The 23,905-nt window shown below is 42.9% G+C and overlaps 1 protein-coding gene across 3 annotated transcripts in view; it reads right to left on the bottom strand.

Moving 5' to 3' along the window:
- nectin3b (nectin cell adhesion molecule 3b) overlaps window positions 1–19,111 on the bottom strand; it is a 76,152-nt gene extending 57,041 nt beyond the window's left edge. For all 3 annotated transcript variants that reach the window (XM_079834871.1, XM_079834870.1, XM_079834869.1), the window contains exon 1: window positions 18,980–19,111. In XM_079834871.1, coding sequence (XP_079690997.1) covers window positions 18,980–19,073 — 94 coding nt within the window. In that variant the 5' untranslated portion in view covers window positions 19,074–19,111. The remainder of the gene's footprint in view (window positions 1–18,979) is intronic.
- Window positions 19,112–23,905: the final 4,794 nt, after the last annotated feature.

Here is a 23,905-nt window from a genome sequence, read left to right as displayed (position 1 = left end):
GCTCATGGAAGAGACAAGTTGAGCCGTTTCTTGAAAATTGTTAGGAATTTGGCTGTTTGGGAAGTGGTTTTGGAAGATCATTCCAGCAGCGAGGAACAGTGAACGAAATTGTTCTTGAGAGTAATTTTGAGCCTCTGCGATGTAGGCTCCTTGAGGGCATGCAGGCTTGTGAGAGAGTGGAGGTAGGCGGGTACAGAGCCTGTGGCCATCCTGTAGGCAAGCTCGCGAGCCACAAATGGAAGCCAGTGCAGAGAGATACACAGAGGTGTGACAGTTGCAATTAAGTGCTCACGGAAGAAATTAGTTTTCAGACGTTTCTTGAAAATTGTTAGGGATTTGGCTGTCCGGTTAGGGTTGGGAAGACCATTCCACCAGCAAGGAACAGTGAACGAAAATGTTATTAAGAGTGATTTTGTGCCTTTCTGTGATGGTACCACGAGGCGCCACTCACTTACAGACCACAGGCTTTTTGAGGGCACGTAAACTTGTGAAAGAGTGGAGGTAGGAGGGTGCGGAGCCTGTGGCTGTCCTGTAGGCAAGCACCAATGTTCTGAACTTTATGAGAGCCGCAACTAGGAGCCAGTGCAGAGAGATAGTGAGGTATGGCATAGGCTCTCTTGGGTTCATTGAAGACCAGTCGAGTCGCTGCATTCTTGATCATTTTTAAAGGGTTTAAATGCACATGTTGGAAGTCCAGGCAGAAGAGCATCACAATAGTCCAGCCTAGAAACGACAAGGGCCTGGACGAGAAGTTGTGTCACAGACTCAGTTAGGGAGGACCTGATCTTCATGATGCTCTGCAGTATAAACCTCCATGATCATGCTATACTAGCCATGTGGTCTTCGAAGATCAGCTTTCATCATGTTCAAATCCATAGTTGAGTATTCAAGCTTTGCTTTTCTCCCAAAATCAGTACAGAAAATGCAAATCCTTATGGAATCATAACGCACTCAAAGTCATAACCAGCAGCACAGCAAATATCAAATAATATCTATGAATGCCATTGTCCACTGACAGCTGCAGAAAGTAATCAAGCCATAGAGTGAAGTTAGAAACTACATAAGGGGTGAAAATGTCACCCTATGCTCATAGAAGACACGGCTCTCCCCACCCACAGAGAGACAGCTGCTTGATGAGGAGGTCACTGGAACTCAGCTGCCCTTCATGCTCGGCAAAAAGCTGCGCTGGTCATCTAGAGAGATTAATACCGAGGAGCACTGCACATAGAGATCACTGACTGTCTGTTTGTTTCTCTCTCATGTTAACAACAGCACCATCGCAACACACACACACACAGCATCCTAAGCTGGCCTCTCTATTATTGCTTGGGCTTAATCCTCTTTTGCAAGAGGGACAGATGAATGTGTATCCCAATTCTCTACAGCACTGACATCTCATCGACCCCCTCTTTAAAATGCCACCAAATTTTAAATCGATCTGTGTTTGCTATTAAATCTCCGTGATCCTTAATTTCAGAAAAACCTGTCTATTTTTGCTCTTCTGCACAAAGCACATTCATCATACCTCAGTTTGGGACAAATCGCTGGCAGTGCTCTGGTCTTTGGCCCAAACCATCACAAGTTATATAAAGAGTCAAGCAGACTGAAGACCATGTTCATTGTCGGTTTACAATGATAGTTTATACAGGAAACAAATGACATGCTCTAATGCCCTATCCTGGAGGGCACAATAAGAGAAAACATTTTGTAGAGTCGCAATATGCATATAGGCATATGCAATGAAGGCTAGTTGAGTACTTGCTATGCATGAATAAAAACAGTATTGGAACTCCACATACTGATTTTCCTCTGACTATAGTGGACAACAATGGATTTAAATATTTTTAGGGCTGTGAAAAGTTAACATGTCAAGATATTAATTGATTGAACATTTAAAATATTTTTTTTTTTTACATTGATCAAATTTAATATTAGAAATGTATTTATTACGCTTTCTAGAGGAATCAAATTGGCTCTGAATCTACACTAGCGTTCAAAAGTTTGGGGTCTGTCACTTTTGATCAATTTAAAGTGTGCTTGCTAAATAAAAACAAAAAAAATGTCAAATCTTACTGGCCCCAAACGTTAAAATAATCTGGTCGTTTAAGCTCTGGGTGAGTGTAAAGGGCAACATTAGACTCACAACCGGTACAGAAGGTGAACTCACTCCCAGTCTCCACCATACGCCCCTGCACCAACAGCCTTAGATGAAAGGGTCTAAATAAAGAGGTCATTCATTATTCAACCCTGCTCCAACGCAGTGTGACCCGGAGTGCCAAAGTGGAGAAATCTCTACTCCAACTATACCACAGAACATGCATGTTACTCATAGGTTATTCATGAATAAACAATGAATAAAGGACCCGGCTAAGACTTCTCAACATGTACAATGTAATGTATTGATAGCTTAATGGTCTTGTGGACGTACACTTTGTTTTACCTCACATATTCCATGTCACAAGCGTTACAAGATCTATAATATCATACTCCAGGCGGATCTTACATGCAGACGCACTGCCAGCCTTATCAATTCTGTCTTGATAAGAGAGAGCACTCAGGGGGCCGGGCAGCAGTGATTTAAGCTCTAGAGAAATACACAGAGATTGAGAGTGTTGAAAGGATTGTGTTTAATACCACCATAATGCTTTAATTCCCACATCACCTTTTAGTGCTTCTATTGATCATATTGAAGAGAGTCAAGAGAAGAGGGAAAGTATATAAAAAATATATTTATATAATTTAATCATATTACTGCAAATCATATTAGCCTCTAAAGTTCCTGGTCCAGGACCAATATGAATTTAGGACAGAGCTGATTTTTTTGCAGTGGAAACCACCAGCACCCTATTGGTGGGAAACGGACTAAATGTTCCCCTAGGGCCGTTTTCCTGGTTGCATTCGCAATGCCAGAACTCTGAAGTGATGCAAGCCACGCTTATTGTTGTGACTTTTATTTTGATGGCATGGCAGAGATTTTAATTTTTTGACGGATGAGATTGCCAGAGCCTGAGCACACAGCGCTCCAATTCTCTGTATTCATTAGTTTATGACCGGTTTAACAGTCTTGTCTAATACGCTATATTAGATAGAACAGTTATACAAAGAAAGTAGACAGTATGTGTTAAAGTATTAGCGTTTGCCGTGTGGTTGATGCTCAATGTCACTAGCTAAGCAGAAATATGTAATCATGTTTCGCTTGGTGCCCTCAAAGGTTGAGAAGTTCATCCATCACCGTTTTCCATATTTGTAGAGTTAGTTTGTGGAGTAAATATAAACTGTACTGTAGACAGCTTTTTTTTTTTTAAGGGATGGTTTTTCGCATGTGTTCAGCGTACACTTGCGGTGCGAACACGCCAAAAAAGCGAGTACTTCCGCCAGTGTTCAGGCTGAATTTATGGTACTTTCCACAAATGGGGTACAAAATAGGATCTTAAGGCCAGCAAAAAAGGAAATGTATTCCATTTTCTAAAGGCATGGTAATTAATCTTATTGTGAAGGATTCATCAATGCACACATTTGATTAAAAAAAATTCTCAATTGAATTTTTAATCAAAACATAACTCTGATGTATGCCAGACTTCATATCAATCATTTAATCCACATAAACCCCACCCCTTTTCTACATCTGCCTCCAACCAATGAATTAAAACAAATTACAACATTTTTTTTCTGTTTCACTCAGATGTACGTCACAATATGGAAGAAAAGATCGGTTGCTACTTCCATTTTTAACACGACTTTAAACTTTGCAACCTCAGGTTTCAGGAATATGTAAATTTTTCATCAAAAATATTTTTACTACAAATAATTAAATATCAAACCAACATACACTCACCTAAAGGATTATTAGGAACACCTGTTCAATTTCTCATTAATGCAATTATCTAATCAACCAATCACATGGCAGTTGTTTCAATGCATTTAGGGGTGTGGTCCTGGTCAAGACAATCTCCTGAACTCCAAACTGAATGTCAGAATGGGAAAGAAAGGTGATTTAAGAAATTTTTAGCGTGGCATGGTTGTTGGTGCCAGACGGGCCGGTCTGAGTATTTCACAATCTGCTCAGTTACTGGGATTTTCACGCACAAACATTTCTAGGGTTTACAAAGAATGTTGCCTGGTCTGATGAGTCTCGATTTCTGTTGAGACATTCAGATAGTAGAGTCAGAATTTGGCGTAAACAGAATGAGAACATGGATCCATCATGCCTTGTTACCACTGAGCAGGCTGGTGGTGGTGTAATGGTGTGGGGGATGTTTTCATGGCACACTTTAGGCCCCTTAGTGCCTGTTTTGGTGATTGTTAAGGACTGTATAATTTGACTGATCTTTGGAAGGTTGTGACCACCAGGGGGCATCGATTAGAATGCATACAAAATGTTCCGTTCAGATGTTTATTGGAATAAAGATTCAAAGTATATGTGTGTGGTTCTGAAATAAAGATACAGACATAAATCAGTACAAATATAAACTCAAGATAAATAACAAAGAATTATTACATGCCTAACAGAATCAAAATTGTGTTATAGTTTTGTTATATATGACTTGAATACAGTGTTATAATAAATGATTATTACTAAGAAAATACAAACTTAGAATGCATCAGTACATGATATCTCTATTCAAAGATTACTTACTTTACTGCACTTAATTGCAACAATATACATAATACCAAAATTCAGCTGAACGTATAATAATTATAGACTGCAGAGTTACTCCTTGAATTAAACAACGTTACACATCGTGCAGGAACAGAAATTATTTAAATTAAGGCACATAAGGTTTGCAGAGCAACACTTCCAGTAATAAACATCGTTCTCAACAATTAAACACAAAAGCGGTGCGATGCTCTGCCATTTTACCGTATGACAATAAGCAGCAACATGCCGCGACATTACTGAGGTAAAAGTGAGGTAAAATTAACAACAAACTTCAGTATACTTACTGGTAGTTGCACGCACACAATACTAGAAACTTGTAAATAAGTACAGCGAAACTTTCTTATATTATTTATGAATTAACACTGCACAGTCTTTTAACGTCAGCAATCTCTTCCAAGCGGCTCGAAACTGAAACTAAAGATGATCTGCCTCCGCGAGCCGCAGAGCGCAGTGACACTTCTGATTGGCTGATTCTCAAACAGTCAGTTTTATCTGCCTGAAAAGGAGTCATCCTTCGTCACAGCCGCCCCCAAATTTGTTACACCATATTTGCCACTCTAAGAAGGACTGACTGTATCAGTGTCAGGTATGGCAGGCAGAGCTACAAGGCGAGCGACAGGCCTCGTGTAGATTTTGTCCTTGACTTTGACTACTGCAGTCCTGACTCTCCCATCGGTTCCTGGAATAACCTCCGTGACATGACCTAAAGGCCACTGTGCTCTGGGCAGCTGTGGGTCCACCACCATCACTATGGTTCCAGTTTGCAGCTGAGCAGGGTCCTTGTGCCACTTAGAGCGAGTCTGAAGAGTCGGGAGGTAGTGTCGAATAAAGTGGGACCAAAACTGGTCAGCCAGCACCTGAGTATGTCTCCAACGGCGGCGACTCAAAAGCTCAGACTCAGCATACACAGCCTGTGGTAAAGAGGGGTCTAGCCGCCCCATGAGGAGCAAGTTGGGGGTTACTGGGTCAGCATCAGCCACGTCTGTTGATACGTAACCCAGTGGCTTTGAATTTAAGATCCCTTCCACTTCAATAAGTACCGTCTGCAGCACCTCTTCAGGGACAGTCTGTGATTGGATGGTGGCATACAGTGCAGCTTTAACAGACCTCACCTCCCTTTCCCAGACTCCTCCAAAGTGTGGTGCGCTTGGGGGGTTAAACTGAAACCTAATCTGGTGTTTAGCCAGTTGAGTTTGGAGTGTGGGGTGTAATGACCTGAAGGCCTCCTGGAGTTCTCTTTCACCTCCCTTAAAATTAGTGCCCTGGTCGGACCAGAGCTCTGCTGGTTTACCCCTTCGTGCTATAAAACGGCGGAGGGCCATCAAAAAGGAATCTGAATCCATGCTGGACAGAACATCCACATACACAGCACGCGTCGTCAGACATTTAAATAGTATGCCCCATCTCTTCTCATGGCGACGGCCAACCTTCACTGTGAAAGGCCCGAAACAGTCCATGCCCGTAGAGAAGAACGGGGGCTTCAGCAGCTGTAGTCTAGACTGTGGGAGATCTGACATCTTGGGCACTACTGGAGAGGCTCTCCATCTCTGGCAGTCCGGACAGGAGCGCTGATGGCGCTTTACAGCTTCACGGCCATGCAGAATCCAATATTTTCGACGTAGTTCTGCAAAAAGGCGCTCTGATCCTGGATGGTGAAGGCTCTTGTCCATGTCCTGAATGATGAGCTGGGTCACTTTATGCCGATGGTCCAGGACTACTGGGTGAATAGAATCTGGTTCTAACTGGTCGCTGCGGCGGAGCCTTCCTCCAACCCGGATGAGTCTCATGGTCTTGTCATACTCTGGTGCTAGGGAAATCAGCCTACTGGTGGCAGCTACTGGCTTACCAGTACTCAAGAGACGGAATTCCTCAGCAAAGCTGTCCTGCTGGGCTCGTCTCAGTACTTCTCTCTCTGCTTCTTGGTAGTCATCTGCAGAAAGACTGACCGGACTCACCGATGACACAGAGCTAGATTGTGTAACCGCTTCTATCAGCGCTCGGAACGAGGTAAACTGATCAGCATTTGGTAGCAGAGAAATCTGTGTACTTGTAGTGAGACAGCAGATAGTGGGTTTTCGCAGCTCAGCAGGATTATCAGTCACCTCTGTGACAGGCTGTGTAGGCCAGACTTCAGGCGACTGTTGTAAGAAGGAAGGGCCCTGACTCCATCTGTTCTTACCAGCCAGTTCCAGCAGTGTTTTTCCCCGCGTTATGTCATCGGCTGGGTTGTTGGCAGAATCCACATATCTCCAGGTCCGGACATCAGTCAGCTCCTGGATTTCAGCTATTCGTGTTCCCACGAATACCTTGTACCGACAGGAGTCGGACTGAAGCCATGTAAGTACAGTTGTGGAGTCAGTCCAACATATAACATTGCGGATGTGCACAGTCAGCTCTCTTTGAAGTAGTGCAGCTAGCTGTGCAGCTGTCAGGGCAGCACACAATTCTAGTCTTGGTACTGATTGCTGCTTCTTCGGGGCCACTCTGGATCTAGCATGCAGGAATGACACTTCCACACGGCCATGTGAACTCTCCGTACGCAGATAGGCCACTGAGCCGTATGCCTTCTCTGATGCATCAGCAAAGATGTGTAAGTCTCTCTGGAGGTTTGAAGTGTTCATCTCAGGGCTCACATAGCATCGAGGCAGTAGAATCTGGGAGAGATACTGCAATTCTTCCTCCCACATCAGCCATGGCTGCAGCACATCTTCAGGCAGTGAAGGGTCATCCCAGCTTCTCTGTTTGTCCCACAAGTGCTGCACCAAGACCTTGGCCCGTGTAGTGAAGGGGACTATAAATCCCAGAGGGTCAAACAGGCGTGCCAGGACTCTGTATATGTTTCGCATGGTGGGTGTAGGTTGGTCCAGCATACGGTATTTATACCTTAAAGTGTCTGAATTGCAAAGCCAGCGGAGTCCTAGGGCCAGCTCCTGTGGGTCAGTACCTGACTCGTTCAGCCACAACTCACTGCTTTCAGATCTTGCTTCTTTGGGCAGATGGCTGATGACCTCAGGGGTGTTACTGGCCCATTGGCGTAACTCAAATCCACCAGTTGCCAACATTGAGGTCAGTTTGTCGACCAGGTGACGGGCTTCTTCAATAGATGGGAGGCTTTGCAGACAGTTATCCACATAAAAGGATCGTTCTATCGACACTCGAACATCATCACCTGGCTGACTATGGTCAAACACATGTTTCTGCAGCGCATAAGTTGCACAGCAGGGGCTACATGTGGTGCCAAACGGAAGGACTTGCCATGTGTAGATGCTGGGTGGCTCCTCTGAATTCAGGTTTCGCCACAGGAAGCGAAGCAAGGGCTTGTCTTTGGGGAGCAGCCTCACCTGATGAAACATGCCCTTGATATCACTGCTGATAGCAACCGCATGTTCTCTGAAGCGCAGCAGCACACCCAGTAGACTGGAACTTAAAGTGGGCCCAGGCAACAACAGCTCATTGAGGTCGTTTCCCTTATACTTGAAGGAACAGTTGAACACAATCCTGTTCTTTCCGTTATGGCTCACCATGTGATGTGGGATGAACCAGGATTCAGCTGCCTTGCTCAGCTCATCTTCTGACACTTTAACTACATAGCCCGCATTTTCCAGCTTTCCAATTTCTGCACAGTATGCTGCTGCTCTTTGAGGGTCTCGCCGCAGACGCCTCTCTGTACTGCAGAGATTAGCTAGCACAGCCTCCTTAGGTGCCTGAAGCAGTGGCATGTTCTTCACCCTGAGGAGGGGAGTAGCGTAGCGCTGAATTCCATCAACGTCTACTCGTATGGTCTTTGCCTCCAGCAGGCGGACTGCTTCCTGATCCTGCCTGGAGCGTGTGACAAGCTTTTCACTCCTGTAAGGCAGAACATCCAGCTGCCACAATCTCTCTACACTCTGTAGAAGCTCGTTAGGGTGTGAGAGGGTGGAGATGTGCAGACACTGTTGTGATGTGGTTTGATGCTTGCTATACCTGATCGGCCCCTGAATTGTCCAGCCCAACTTTGTCTTCACTGCGGCTGGTCCTCCATGGGGTCCCACACGTATCGGCTCCACTGGAGTGATTAAGTGGGTATAATCTGACCCAATTAACAACAGGGGTTGCACTCTGTTAATAGTCTGGAGAGGGAGGCCTCTTAAATGTTTGTACTTCCTCTGAAGTGCCTTCAGTGAGTAAGTGTGTTCAGCCAGACCCAGTTGATCAGCAGTGAATGCTCTGTGTATCTTGTAGGACTTCTTTGGATGGTCTACTGGGGAGATGAAGAAAGACACGGCAGTGCCGTGCAGAACTCTGATATCTTGCCGAACAGTTCTGAGGATCAGATTTTCTGGTTCACCAGTAAGCTTAAGACTCTGCGCTGCTGCAGGGAGGAGAATAGTCCGCTCCGATCCATCATCAAGGATGGCATATGTCTCCAAGGTGTGTTCACCGTTGCGCAGCAGCACTTTGCTCACTTTTAGTAGGACTTGGCTGCCTCCAGCCCTCCTGTCCACATACAGAACTTCATTAGTTGTGCTGATAAGGCAGGATGTATCCTCAGCTGCAGGTTTTATATTCACCTCATGCAAAGCTTGCAGGTGTCTTCCCTTACACTTATGACATGTCATTTTCAAGCGGCACTGTGCAGCCTGGTGTGTGCGACCACATCGCCAGCACCTCTTATTGGTTTTAATCCACGCTGTTATCTGTTCCACTGTAAGCTGTGCAAAGTTTGCACACTTATCTAGGAAGTGTTGCGTGTTCGAGCAGTAAGGGCAGTATGCTGTCCTCTCTGGCTGCTTGGTGCTAGATAAGGCCTTTTCTACTGTCAGTTTGCCCTCGGGTAGGTCTGTGGTGTGCATGATGTTGGTATTCTTACCACTCTTAGTGTCACGGCGGCGCTCTGTTCTAAGTCCTGCTCTGCTCTTGTCTTCACTGGTTAGAGGCTCATACACTGTCTCCTGCATCTTCAGCTCGTAGTCAAGCCAGTCAGAAAGGTGCAATAGGCTTGGGATTGTAACACGCATTGGGTACAGGAATCTCTTAAATTCGGCCCGTATATCATGTGGCAGTTTAGACATAAGCCGTGTCACATGTGAACCACAATGAAGCTCCGTCTTTCCAATGTCCCCAAGCTGGTCTAACATCGCCACGAGTGCTCTCACTTTCAGGGCGAATCGCTTAAACCCACTGGAGTCACCCCGTGAAATATTGGGGGCCTCCATTAGATCAGCTATTTTCTTGAGAGCTAGCTGGTGAGGCTGTCCATAATGCTCAATTAGGCTTGTCATTGTGTCAGTGTAGGGCTGCAGTGAGTTTGTATATGAGTCCGCTATTAGAAGTGCCTCCTCATACTTCAGGTGATCCACCAGGATCTGGTATTTAAAACGCTCTGTAGCATCAACAGGCAGTAGGTTCTCCAGAGCAACCTTAAGTCTGGCAAACTCTCTCGGATCCCCTTTGGTGAATGTAGGGATTGTGGGTTTAGGCCCGCGGTACACTGCCTCATGGTACTGAGAGGGTTGCAGTTCTTCGTGCAGCGACTCACATCTTTCTGGGGTGTAGGGTACACAGTACTTTGGTGTCTGTACCCCGGGTACTGAATGATGGGGTTCAGGATATCTGGGAGACTCCTTTTGTTGTGTCATCCTAATGTCTCTCAGTGCTGTTATGAGCTCTGCCATAAGGTCCTGTGATAGTGGCTGATAAACGTCTGTTACTGGAGGTGGTGGTGGTGGCCAGTCATCATCATCCGTAGGCAGAGTGTGACCACTAACTTGCACAAGTGGCGTGATTGGCTTGGTTTGGTACACGCCGCCATCCTGCTCTATGCTATACTGCTGTTGGGGGCGAGCTGTTGTAGGTAAAGGAGAAAGGGCTGTCTGTCGCAGTACAGGTAAGTCTGGAAAGGAAGTACGGGCTTCAAGTCGCCTGTGCATATCCATTACCTGTTGCTGCAGCCTTAGATTATCTTCCTGCAGCTTATGAAGAGCTTCAACGACCTCAGGCGCTGTTTCTTGGGCAGGCCTCAATCGGGCCGAGGCAGGTGTACTCTGGAAGAGGGGTTCTGTATACTCAAACTGACGTAGATAGACGCCTTCCGCTCCCCGACTGACACTCCCGTCCTCGTACAGCAGTGGTGGTGTGAGAGGCGTCATCCTGGCGTGTCTCTCTGGGAATCTAACCATGCTGTCGTAAGGCCGCTGTTGCTCTGCCAGACTAACCGATTGTTGAGGTAAACGAGAGGGCTGCTGCAATGCTTGTGGGGGAATGTCATAGTCTTCCATCCAGGCTGGTCGCCGGGTCTCTCGGCGGGGTCGAGCATCTTCTGTGCGTGTATACTGATCCGAGAACATCTCTAAACAATCCCACGGTGACCACACGTAATCCGGCTCGAAGGACCATATGTTTTGGTGATTGTTAAGGACTGTATAATTTGACTGATCTTTGGAAGGTTGTGACCACCAGGGGGCATCGATTAGAATGCATACAAAATGTTCCGTTCAGATGTTTATTGGAATAAAGATTCAAAGTATATGTGTGTGGTTCTGAAATAAAGATACAGACATAAATCAGTACAAATATAAACTCAAGATAAATAACAAAGAATTATTACATGCCTAACAGAATCAAAATTGTGTTATAGTTTTGTTATATATGACTTGAATACAGTGTTATAATAAATGATTATTACTAAGAAAATACAAACTTAGAATGCATCAGTACATGATATCTCTATTCAAAGATTACTTACTTTACTGCACTTAATTGCAACAATATACATAATACCAAAATTCAGCTGAACGTATAATAATTATAGACTGCAGAGTTACTCCTTGAATTAAACAACGTTACACATCGTGCAGGAACAGAAATTATTTAAATTAAGGCACATAAGGTTTGCAGAGCAACACTTCCAGTAATAAACATCGTTCTCAACAATTAAACACAAAAGCGGTGCGATGCTCTGCCATTTTACCGTATGACAATAAGCAGCAACATGCCGCGACATTACTGAGGTAAAAGTGAGGTAAAATTAACAACAAACTTCAGTATACTTACTGGTAGTTGCACGCACACAATACTAGAAACTTGTAAATAAGTACAGCGAAACTTTCTTATATTATTTATGAATTAACACTGCACAGTCTTTTAACGTCAGCAATCTCTTCCAAGCGGCTCGAAACTGAAACTAAAGATGATCTGCCTCCGCGAGCCGCAGAGCGCAGTGACACTTCTGATTGGCTGATTCTCAAACAGTCAGTTTTATCTGCCTGAAAAGGAGTCATCCTTCGTCACAGTGCCAATTGGGCATCGTTTAAATGCCACGGCCTACCTGAGCATTGTTTCTGACCATGTCCATCCCTTTATGACCACCATGTACCCATCCTCTGATGGCTACTTCCAGCAGGATAATGCACCATGTCACAAAGCTCGAATCATTTCAAATTGGTTTCTTGAACATGTCAATGAGTTCACTGTACTAAAATGGCCCCCACAGTCACCAGATCTCAACCCAATAGAGCATCTTTGGGATGTGGTGGAACGGGAGCTTCGTGCCCTGGATGTGCATCCCACAAATCTCCATCAACTGCAAGATGTTATCCTATCAATATGGGCCAACATTTCTAAAGAATGCTTTCAGCACCTTGTTGAATCAATGCCACATAGAATTGAGGCAGTTCTGAAGGTGAAAGGGGGTCAAATTAGGGCTGTAACAATTTGACCCAAAATAAAAACCTCGATTAATTGAACATTTGACCTCGATTACGATTAATGAACGATTATTTAGCTTTTTTTTTTTTGCCCTCATAAGGTTTTTGAGTAAGTTCACTGATAAGGTAGTACTGTAAATATTTTCTACTATTAAAGGTGGATTTTTTTTTTTCTAATGAAAAAGTGCATTTCGTTGTGATTTTAAAGTACTTGAAGGAAACGGTTCACTTTCAGCAGTTATTGTCTATGGGGCAGATTTCTGCTTGTTGTACATCAGATACAGATAAATTAGCACATAGGCCTAAATTACATTTATTTGTATGCATTAATGAGAGAGTGATGGTGTGTGTGAATTACTCATACCGTCTCTATTCATTATGAAGCTGTGGTTTGTACTTACTTCAAAAGGTATTAAAATATATGTCTTGATATTGCGGTTAGAATATTGCGGTTGAGTTTCTAAGCTCCTTAGTGACTTTAGTCAAAGGACGGCGTTGACACTGCGTTTCTGCTGCTGTTCTGCGCGCGATCTTCACGTGATGTGCGAGCTTCTGTCTGAGTGTTCGTTTGTCACAATATATCAGGCATTAGTTCAACATAATACACATCTGATGGTCGAAACTCGCTTTAATGTTCAAACTGGCAGGGCTTAAACCACCTACAAATGACATTTGTGAGGACGCACTTGATAGAGCTCTGCCTTCAGGGCGCGCGCGTTGTCAGTGACGCGACCCGGCTCGGCTCTGTGTCACAGAAAAAAGCTCATGAGGACTGAACGGAGAAGTTTTCCGTATTTTTGAATAGTGCACAATCGCGTTAAATGTTGAAACTGGCAAGCCTTTAAACGCATACTTGACAAACTGTAGGAGCACGAAAGTGAAAGCGATCTGGCTTCGGGGCTTGCGCGCGCCGTCTCTCTCTGTGTGTGTGTGTGTGTGTGTCAGCGCGTAGGCTATAAGAACAGCAATTAACTGACCTGTATAAACTGTGTAAAACATGCAGTTAATATAGTGATTCTGGACATCTATAAACACAGATAACTGCTCCTGCATCTCTCTGTGTGCCTGCAAACTGCACTTGATGTGACTGACGGGGCGGAGTCACGTGAAAACCGAAATGGGAAAAATACGTCGGTTAGAGGCTCTGAATGTCGGTTTCGGTTATTTTTCGATTAATCGTACAGCCCTAGGTCAAACACAGTATTAGTATGGTGTTCCTAATAATCATTTAGGTGAGTGTATATCAAACGTATGTAGGGGAAGGTCAAGACCCCTGATGTGGGACACAGACATTTTGTTATTACTGACATTTGAAACTTACTTTTCAAACTCATTGACCTTATGTTAGATAATACTTTAGGAAATCAAATAGTCCTCTACAAAAACATTGAATTTGTACCTCATGTTCAGTAATGGGACACCAAAGTATATCATATCCATAGAAACTACCATGATATCTATACAAAAACTCTAGATACGGATATCACCCAGGTGAAACCATCAAGACACGTGGAGAAAATCTGCCTTTAACAAAGAAAAAGGCCTGAGAGAAAATTTTAACTAAGTTATTAACCAGCCAATTTGATTCAGGGATAAAAATGGAACACAGTGACAGAGACAGAGAAAGAAAAGCAATTAAGTCGACATGAATGAGATGGAGCGAAGAGCACTTTGAGAGAGAGGTAGAGAAAGACTGGGAGTGAGGGAGGGAGGGATATACAGAGTGGAATGCCAGGGCTAATCCCCAGCTCCTGTGTGGTATTTTAAATGTTATTCTTTCCTCCTCTCTCTCTCCTCGTTCCCCTGCCGCCATCACTCACTGCAGTGCAGCTAACGACCACACCAAGTCTGGACAAACCTGAGGACAGGAGACGCAGTGGCCGGCCCCGCTGGACACAGGGTCTTAGCGTCAGCAGGGTGTCTGGCCTGACATTTGTCTCCTTACAATGAATAGGATATTTAAAATGTTTATAAATCACAAAACACTAAGGAAAAGCCAAGTCACAACCTTTGCTCTTAGACCAATAAAAATGCAAATGACTAAGTTGGTACATAATAGCAGACAAGTAAAGCTTTAAAACATCCCACCTCAGACCAAATATTTACTCTAAAGTCAGCATGAAATGAAGTTGTGATCATCTTTGCTTCCCTGTAGTGACATATTTCCAAGCTAAACTGAATCTTGAAGAAAAATTTAAAAAAGTAGGGCGATACTTGATTTTGTCCATCGGGATTTGTTTGGATCGTGTGACTTGCTAGAGAGGGGTGCAGGTATGACATCACTTTGTAGGCCAAAACGCGGAAACGAGTTAGCATTTTAGCACTTCAGTTTCCCTCATCCCAAAGTAAATGGGTTTTTGGTTAAATGGCTGAAAGAAGGTCTGTGGTGAACAAGCTCATGGCACTTTTTTCGTTTTATTCTATGACATAAATATATCAGTATTACCCAAGGCAGTAACCATGGGGGGACCAAAGGTTTTTTTTAAGGGGGGGGGTAAATATATTTAAAAAAAATTAGGGCTGGGCAAATTAACGCGTTAACGCGGGCGATTAATTTTTTCAGCTTAACGCAATTAAAATATTTAACGCAAATAACGCAGCCTCCGTTTTTATATCCATTTTTGCTTAGCGTTACATGATCATCACGCTCTTATTCATGTAAATGCTTCCAAGCGTGACAAGACACAAGCGAACGCGCTGTATGCCAATGTCCTGTGTGTGTGTGTGTGTGTGTCAGTGTCCTGTCTGTGTGGATGCGTCTCATGTCAGCTAATCAAGGGACACACACACACACACACACACTCGACGCATAGATAGACTCGCGTCAGTTTCCTGCTCACATCGAGTTCTCTTTTGACTTGAACAAACAATAACACAGAGGATTTTGAGTATTCTCATATTAGGAGTCTTAAATTAGTTAAATAACGTCTTACATGAACTTAAAGAGTTGTGAGGAAATGATCATCTCGATATGCGCGGGACAGCGCGTGAGATCCGCGGCTGTTCTTAAAGTGACAGGAGCACTGATGATGTCCGTCATTAATGTTCATCAAAGAACAACGGGAACAGAGAAAAATTTAGCTTTAATGATGATTCATCTATATTTCATTTATTATTTATGCAGTTAAGAAAGATAACTATTAAATTTCTGTATATGTATAACAGGGAAGGCCATGGGTAAATATAACATTTATTATTTTGGGTTTATGTAAAGATTGTTTTAAGTTCACTTAAATTAAAAGTTGTTTTTTTTAAAGCCTAATAAATGTTGAAATTGGGAGCTTTCAGTTATACTGTAATGTAACGTCATTAATGTTTCATAGACACTTTAGTATCAGTGATACTGGCCTTCATTCATAAAAATATGACAATACAACACATATTTAAAATATGCTGTCTTTAAATTGTTTATACATTAATTTGGAGAGTAACTGAAATTATTACAATATCAAAATATTAAAAACGTAAAATATTAAAAACTTGCGATTAATCGCGATTAATTACAGAAAAAAGTGTGATTAATTAGTTAATTTTTTTTAATCGATGCCCAGCACTAAAAAAAATATAAAAAAACTCTCGTCTCGTCACATTCAGTTATGAAGGACATCAATTAAATGATTAAATATTTTCAATTCAAAAGAGTAGCTTACATCACTGTATGTTACTGTGGGTCAGTAAACCTATCCATCTTAAAACAGTTGTCAAATATGTTCAGCTACTTATATCTTACCACGAACGTACCCTTTTATTGTAAAAACTAAAAGCATTGTGCACACTCATCTTCAGTGAACTTTAAGCCTGCCTTCTTTGATCTGATTGGTCATCGTTTTTAGATTGATGAGCGCTGTTAGACCTCTGAGGCTGACCAGCCTGAAAATGTAAATTTTTAAAGGTTAACTAAACCCTAAACCAACTTTTTTTAGTTAATGATCTGCAAGACTGGGACTTTATTAGTGCTGTTCATTGATTCGAGTAAATGTTTTGACATTTGGTTATAAAGTGTTTTAATTCCACAATATATGGTGTAAAAGCGTCTGAGTGCTGCCCTCTTAAGGTTGAACGGTGGCTACTGAAGTGGAATTTTCCTATTGGACGTTGTTGGTCATCGTGACGCATGTTGGTTCTTCCAACGGCTCACTACCCACGCCCCAGGCACGAGGGGCATGAGAACGACATGAGAACGGCTTCGCTCCAGAATGAACTCTCATGTTACATGAAGTAGAAACATTATGAAGGAAACTTCCTTGACACTTGCTATCAACATTCTAATGAAGAAAATGTGGTTAAATAATGCAGTTGTCAGTACACGTCAGGCTTTTCTTGCGATATTTTTGCCGCCCGTCATGTGTACAGATACTTTTCATACACGCTTTCAAACCTTTTTTACAGTCTAGGTTTCAAACCCTGACACGCAAGTGGTTGCCGTGGAAACGAACAACAATACCATAAAGTGCTGGCGTATATATTCTAACTTTTATTTGAGGAAGTCTGTTTATAATAAGCTACTAGGTTTGAAGTTATTGGTCCTGCACTGCTTATTGATTCAGTTCATTTGAATGAAAATACGGTGCATGTATATGACCTATTTTTAGTGGCATTCAGTATAAGGATTTGACGGTTCATAGATTAGGTCAGTTCTCTTGCGCTGCTGCTTCGCTAGCATCATCTGAATCGGGAGTTAAGACCGCAGTTTGAGCCAGCGGCTTGAATTGATAAGGCTCTGGCCCTGTGTCTACAGACAATTCACCCACTTCAGGTGAAGGTGGGGGAGAAAAGTCCTCTACTTCGAATGACTTCTCTGTTGCAAAGCTACTGGCGTCACTCCAGTCATTCTCCATCTTTGAGAGCCTGACAGCTGTCAATCAATCCGTCACTGCAGGTCTCAGGTGCACGGCCCCGCTGGGCTCTGCCCACTTTTCCAGCATTTTTCAAATATTGCCAGTGGGTGGAGTTAGGCTCTGACCTGGGGTTGCATTAAGAAATATTAAATATTTTGGCTATTTCCAATTATTGGGGGGACTTGACAATTCATTTAAAAAAAAGTTAATCTGTGATAGAATCTTGATGGACAAAACATGCAAGTATCATAAACTTTAGTTGATCACAGAGCTTTTTTGGGTTTTTTTTTTTTTGCGATAATCCAAAAGTCTATGGGAAATATAAATCCTATTGGGTTTTTGTCGAGGGAATCAGAGTGATGTGTACAAAGTGATGTCATACCTGCACCACTCTATTGCTGAGAGCTCAGGTGATGCTAGAGACAGGTTGACCCGCCCTCGTGCCAGTCAACACGTCAGAGAAGACATGTTGCAAGATTACGAGGACACATGGATGTGTGTGGATAAATCATTTATAATAAACAATGCAATCTTACATTAAAAATACTTGTTTTGATTTCATGTGGACTCTAACATTTAAATGCAATCCACAGACAAATCAACTGTTGTTCTTCTCAAGGCCCGACAAATACGGCTCGGCGTGGGAATACACGGCAGGAAAATGACTGAATTCGAGTGAGTGAGTTATCGATGGGGCGCGAGGACGCTGCCCTTGCAGGCAAACCGGTCACTATGGATACCGCCCAACGGTGCACGAGCCGGAGAGCTATGTTGTGGTCTGACCTCTGCCTGCATGTGTCCCCTACAGCTGCAAAATGATACAACACAGCTGAAGCCCGTTGCTAAAAGAAGGCAACTGCGGTCTCGACAGGTGTGCTCGTAGAGACAGAATAAGTTTAACCGTCAACGAGCAATGTGCCTGTAGGAAAATCCATCTTAAAATTGCCGTTTTATAACAACGTTACCAGGTATAACCAGCCAGAAACCAGGTATCGTGCTTAAATTGGATTTTCCAGCAGACAGGCCTTTCCTATGGTTGTTAGCCAGCAAAGTGCAAAACCAAATAAGCGCCAAACAATGGAAATGTCACTTTGGATTACATAAAATACTTCTGATCAAGTTACTAGGAACTGCTCTTCTGATTTGAGTCGCAAACGAATGGCTCAGTCCATTTTACAGATTCATTTTCAGTCAACAAACGAATCAAATAACAGAGCTCTATTTTTCTGCTAAAGCCACAATTGCACGCTAAAACAAACAAACAAACAAAGAGCGCAACATTTGGCATGGATTAGCCGCTGGCAAACAATAACTAGCATTCCACTGCCAACATAAATGTCAGGGGGTTACTTCGAGTATCCGGCTGTTCTTTAAAGATTTGAGGCTAAAAAGAAATGTTTATTTATAAAAACACAGCAAATGTTTGTTTCTCAGTTTCTGCTCGGATGTTTCCATGGCAGCTGAATCGCAGTCCTCGTGCGAGATTAACGTTACTGCGTTCACAGAATCAGCGTAGTTTGAGGGGAAATAACGGTCTTGGATAATTACGGCGGCAAGATTGGGTTCCAGAGGAAACATTTTAAAGGTATCCGAGATTAAATTGGCTACAGTGAAGTTTTAGAAACTTTTCGTGGCACAAACGCCGTTGCATACTTGGGTTTTGAAGGACTGTCCGCGAGCTTGGACGGCATCATGTTAACGCGCTCAATACTTTCCACGGACCACTGGATTCCCCCAAACTTTGCCAAGGGCATGCGCTCTCACGACACAGCAAAATAAGGCTTGATCAAACCTACCTGACAGAAATGACAGCATGAGAAGGACTCTAAAATTCAGTCCCGGGTGAATCGGGTTATTCCTGAGATAATGGGCAGTCATTGTCAGCGCCATATCGCCGCCCGTGCTCTCGCTTCTCTCGTCCTCCCCGAAACTCTGAAAGCTCCTCAGCAACAACTCCATAGGGAAAAGGCTGAGTCTGGACCGTACCACTCTGCCTCTCCGTTATGGGGGTGTGTGTCTCACCTGAAGCGCAGACAGCTCATGCAAACCATTTATTGCTAAAGATGATGTTGACAAAAGTGGATGGTCATCAAGTTTACTTATTACAAATTATTACACAAAACAAATATAGTTGAAAGTAGTAATGAATAACCAGAGTTCAAGTAAATTGTTGTTATTCTAAAACAGTAACCAACTGTTTTGTTTTACCGAGATTTGTTAACAAATTCTTGAACATTGATCATATTTGGTGTATAGCCTAACAAAAGCATCGCATGCATGCATTTTCACGTTTTCACTGTTATAGCGCCACTTTCTGTTCAATCAGAATGAAAAATGCATGCAAAACCGTGGATAGACTTGGCAATGCATGATCAACAACTCGATCTTCCAGTGGTGAAATGACAGACTTCTCTCTGGTGACCATGTGAACTTGCACAGATTAATTGTTTACCACAAGACTAGTAATGTGCGCTAACAAAGAAAATAGGGTAAATTCTGATTTCACACCATTTAATTTTCCTCATATATTCTCAAAAGCCTTTGCCTAAATTCAGAATGATGTACTAGCCTAGCCTACTACATTCTAGTAGCCTAGCTATTCCAAATTCAGCCCATGTCAAATAGCCTACATACAATCAAACCAGTCATAGGCCTAACAATCACGATGACTGTGTCCAAAATCACATACTCAAGTAGGTATTTATTTAAATTAAGTACTAATTACTTCACGACCGGTAAAGAAACATGTTCTATATGAATGTGTGTAGTATGTGTGTAATCTGGACGTAGGCCTATACATTTGCCAAGTTGCCCTTTTCAAGTGACCTACAGCGTCAGTTGCATCGCATCACTGCCACTGAAAAATCCTCTCCCATGGCCTCATGGGATAGTAAAGTGTCCATGTGCACACTTCAGAATCTCGCCGGAAGTAGGTCATCCGTGTGCTTTTTCTACTTGGAATTCGGATACTTTTGTCACGTAGCCTATACTGTTTTTCGCCTACTATATAGTAGGGAATTAAACGATTTCGGAGGCAGCCTTAGAGCCATTTTAAAGTGTATTTTTGTTATAGCGCCACCAACTGGCCGTGCTCCATCAAATCTGTAAAGTGTCTTAACTTTTCTGTTAGCCTATACAAATTGAAAGGAATTTGGACTAATGTAATCCTAATTCAAATCTTATTTTGTGAGTATAACATAGAACATTAAAAGACAAATTGGGTTTTCTATTTAACATTTCTGTTACTTAGTGGAAGGATTGTCATCAGATATTTTCCCACTTGTTGGTCTAGAATAGGCGCTAATTTTCTGTTCGCTTCAGACTTAATCCCCCGTACCCCCTGCTAATCCACTCAGACCCCCCTTTTAAATTTTCATCTCCAATCTGTGCTTTACTTACCTCAAAGCCGCAATAAAACCCCTCACCCCAATGCTGTTACCTCGGTCTGAGTCTAATTGGGACATATAGAAATTAACAAGCTAATCCTATACCAAACAATAAATGCACTGGGCAGCTAAAAGCTCCACCTCATTTATGCCAGATCAGCAATTTGTTGACTTTCTGTTTTGTCTGAATCCAACCAGGACTTTAGCTCAATCATTTATGGATGGTAGTAGCTGGAAAGCAAAGAAGAAGTGAAGTTACTTAGATTTATTGGACAGAGAATTTCTTCTTCTTCTCCAGGGCATTGTTGATCACAGCATGCAAGAAAATAACTCCAAAAATAAAAGAGAGTGTATTTACAGTAGATTTGCCCTTTATAAAGTTGTCTAAACGATTTCCCAGGAGTCGCAATGCACCATCAACAAAGTCAGCTCACTCTGTTACTGGTACCGTATCTCCTCTATGAAAACAGTACATCAAAGACAGAGATCCCCAGACTCTCCCACAACCCCTCTGAACTGAGTAGTGAGACTCGTTCCTCGAGGACCTGTTTCTTTCAGCAGCCTAAATGAACCAAACATCTCTTCGTCAACAATCTCACTGAGAGACTCCATCCATTCAGCAGAGGTTTTGTCCATCCGCACCCAGAAGGCTTGGTTTGCAAAGTCTCTGGCCCATCATCATCGTTCCTAAACCCTAAATCCCTTTTTTGTTGTTTGTTGACTATCCATGAACCGAGAAAGAATCCTCTCTCTTTCTTGTTAGACGCAGGTGAGTTTAGTTTTTCAATGTGAGGGATGCCTATTAGAAATTAATGTTTAGTGGAGACTGAAAATTTATGAACATCTTTATCGAATGTTTTCTTCATCTGCTGTAACTTGTGCCAGTGTTTCACCTTGCTGTTTGGACTAGAATTATTCTAAAAGCACATTTTCTTGCTAACTCATTCTTTCACCATATGTTAATTTGGAAAAGGAGGGAAAACATTCAAGGAAAACTGGGCACACAGTCTCACCTGGCAGTGAGAGAGGGACTATTTATGAGGTACTCCAAGTGATTAAAAAATTCAAGAAGGACTTACTCACCCGGTAACTGACAACTTTATGATGATCAATAACTTAATTCTGATGTATGTCTCACAGTTCTTTCTAATGTGTGACAGGGGATCGATAAAGTTTCATTTTTTCTCTCTGTCTGGATGTTTGTCTCTGTATTAAAGTGAAAATGTAGGATGAGCAAGGCAGGTTCTGACTATAGAGATCCTTTTAGAGTTATTTGGACAAATTAAAGTCTTGTTTTGTAGATTTATCTGTAGTTTATGGCATATGACAAAATAAATAGCCTTATTTAGAGAAAAAAGTTGTTAAAAATGTATTAATGTGTGTGTAAACACAGATGAGCCAAAACATTATGCCTAATATTCTGCTGGTCATCCGCCGGCCACCAAACAGCTCCAACCTGCCAACACATGGACTCTACAAGACCCCTGAAGGTGTCCTGTGGTATCTGGCACCAAGACGTTAGCAGCAGATCCTTCAAGTCCTGTAGGTTGTAAGGAGTAGCGGCAATTGATCGCAATTATTGTTCCAGAACATCCCAGAGATGCTCAATCAGATTGAGATCTGGGGAATTTGTAGGCCAGGGCCACACCTTTAACTCTTCATCATGTTCCTCAAACCATTCCTGATCAATGTGTGCAGTGTGGCAGGGTGCAAAATCCAGCTGAAAGAGGTCACTGCCATCTAGGAAAGGATGTACCTAGTTTGCAATATTTAGGTAGGTGGCGTGCGTCAAATTTACATCCACATGAATGGCCGGACCCAGAGATTCCCAGCAAAACATTGCACAGAGCATTAAACTCCATCCACCATCTTGTCGTCTACTCACAGTGCTTCCTGGTCCCATAATTTTCCCTGGTAAATGGCACACATATACATGGCCATTCACGTGATGTAAAAGAAAATGGGACTCATCGGACCAGGCAACCTTCCACTGCTCCAATGTCCAGTTCCAACACTCACATGCCCATTCTAAGCACTTTGGACAGGGCCAGGGGTCACCATAGGCACTCTGATTGGTCTGCGGCTATGCAGCCCCATATGCAGAAAATTGAGATGTATTCTGTGTTGTGACACATTCTGCCCATAACCATCATTCACATTTTGACTTGTAGACTTTCCATCCTTTCAGACCGGATATCCTTTGTTACCGCTTGTGCATCGATGATTGTCTCCATTATCAAACACATCAGCTCATTAGTAGAGATTCCAAGACCTGAAATGGTTCTTACTAACCCACTGCTGACCAGGAGCACCCCACAAAAGTCCCAGTTGTCTGACCATTTCAGTTTGGCCCTTGCCAAAGTCTCTCAGGTCTTTACTGTTGCCCATTTCTGCTGCACCCAACACATAACTGGTTGTTCACTAATCATCTAAAGTACTCAGAACTTGACATGTGACCTTGTTAGAAAATTATCAAAATTGTTTGCATCACCTGTGAGTGGTCATAATGTTTTGGCTCATCAGATGTATCTGTATTTTTATGGCACTAAGATGGATATAATAATAATAAATAAATAAATAAATAAAAAATTTATACACACTGAACAGGCATAACATTGTGACCACCTACCTAATATTATGTTGGTCCCCCTTTTGCTGCCAAAATAGCCCTGACCCATTGAGGCATGCATTCCACTAGACCCCTAAAGGTGTGCTGTGGTATCTGGCAGTAGATACTTTAGGTCCTGCAAATTGTGAGCTGGGGCCTCCAAGGATCGGACTTGTTTGTTCAGCACATCCCACAGATGCTCGATTGGATTGAGATCTGGGAATTTGGAGGCCAAGTCAACACCTCAAACTCGTTGTTTTGCTCCTCAAACCATTCCTGAACCATTTTTGCTTTGTGGCAGGGCGCATTATCCCATTATCCATCAGCCACAGCCACCAGGGAATACCGTTTCCATGAAAGGTGTACATGGTCTGCAACAATGCCTAGGTAGGTGGTATGTGTCAAAGTAACATCCACATGGATGGCAGGACACAAGGTTTCCCAGAATTACATTGCCCATGCCCATGGCCCACGGCTTGCCTTCTTCCCATAGAGCATCCTGGTGCCATGTGTTCTCCATGTACACGATGCATGCACCCGGCCATCCACGTGATGTAGAAGAAAACGTGATTCATCAGACCAGGCCACCTTCTTCCATTGCTCCGTGGTCCAGTTCTGATGCTCACGTGCCCACTGTTGGCGCTTTCGGCAGTGGACAGGGGTCAGCATGGGCACCCTGACTGGTCTGCGGCTATGCAGTCCCATACGTAACAAACTGCGATGCACTG

This window comes from Gobio gobio (assembly GCF_949357685.1).
Source record: "Gobio gobio genome assembly, chromosome: 14".
NCBI classification, from domain to species: domain Eukaryota; kingdom Metazoa; phylum Chordata; class Actinopteri; order Cypriniformes; family Gobionidae; genus Gobio; species Gobio gobio.
This window is presented reverse-complemented; position numbering and strand designations above follow the sequence as displayed.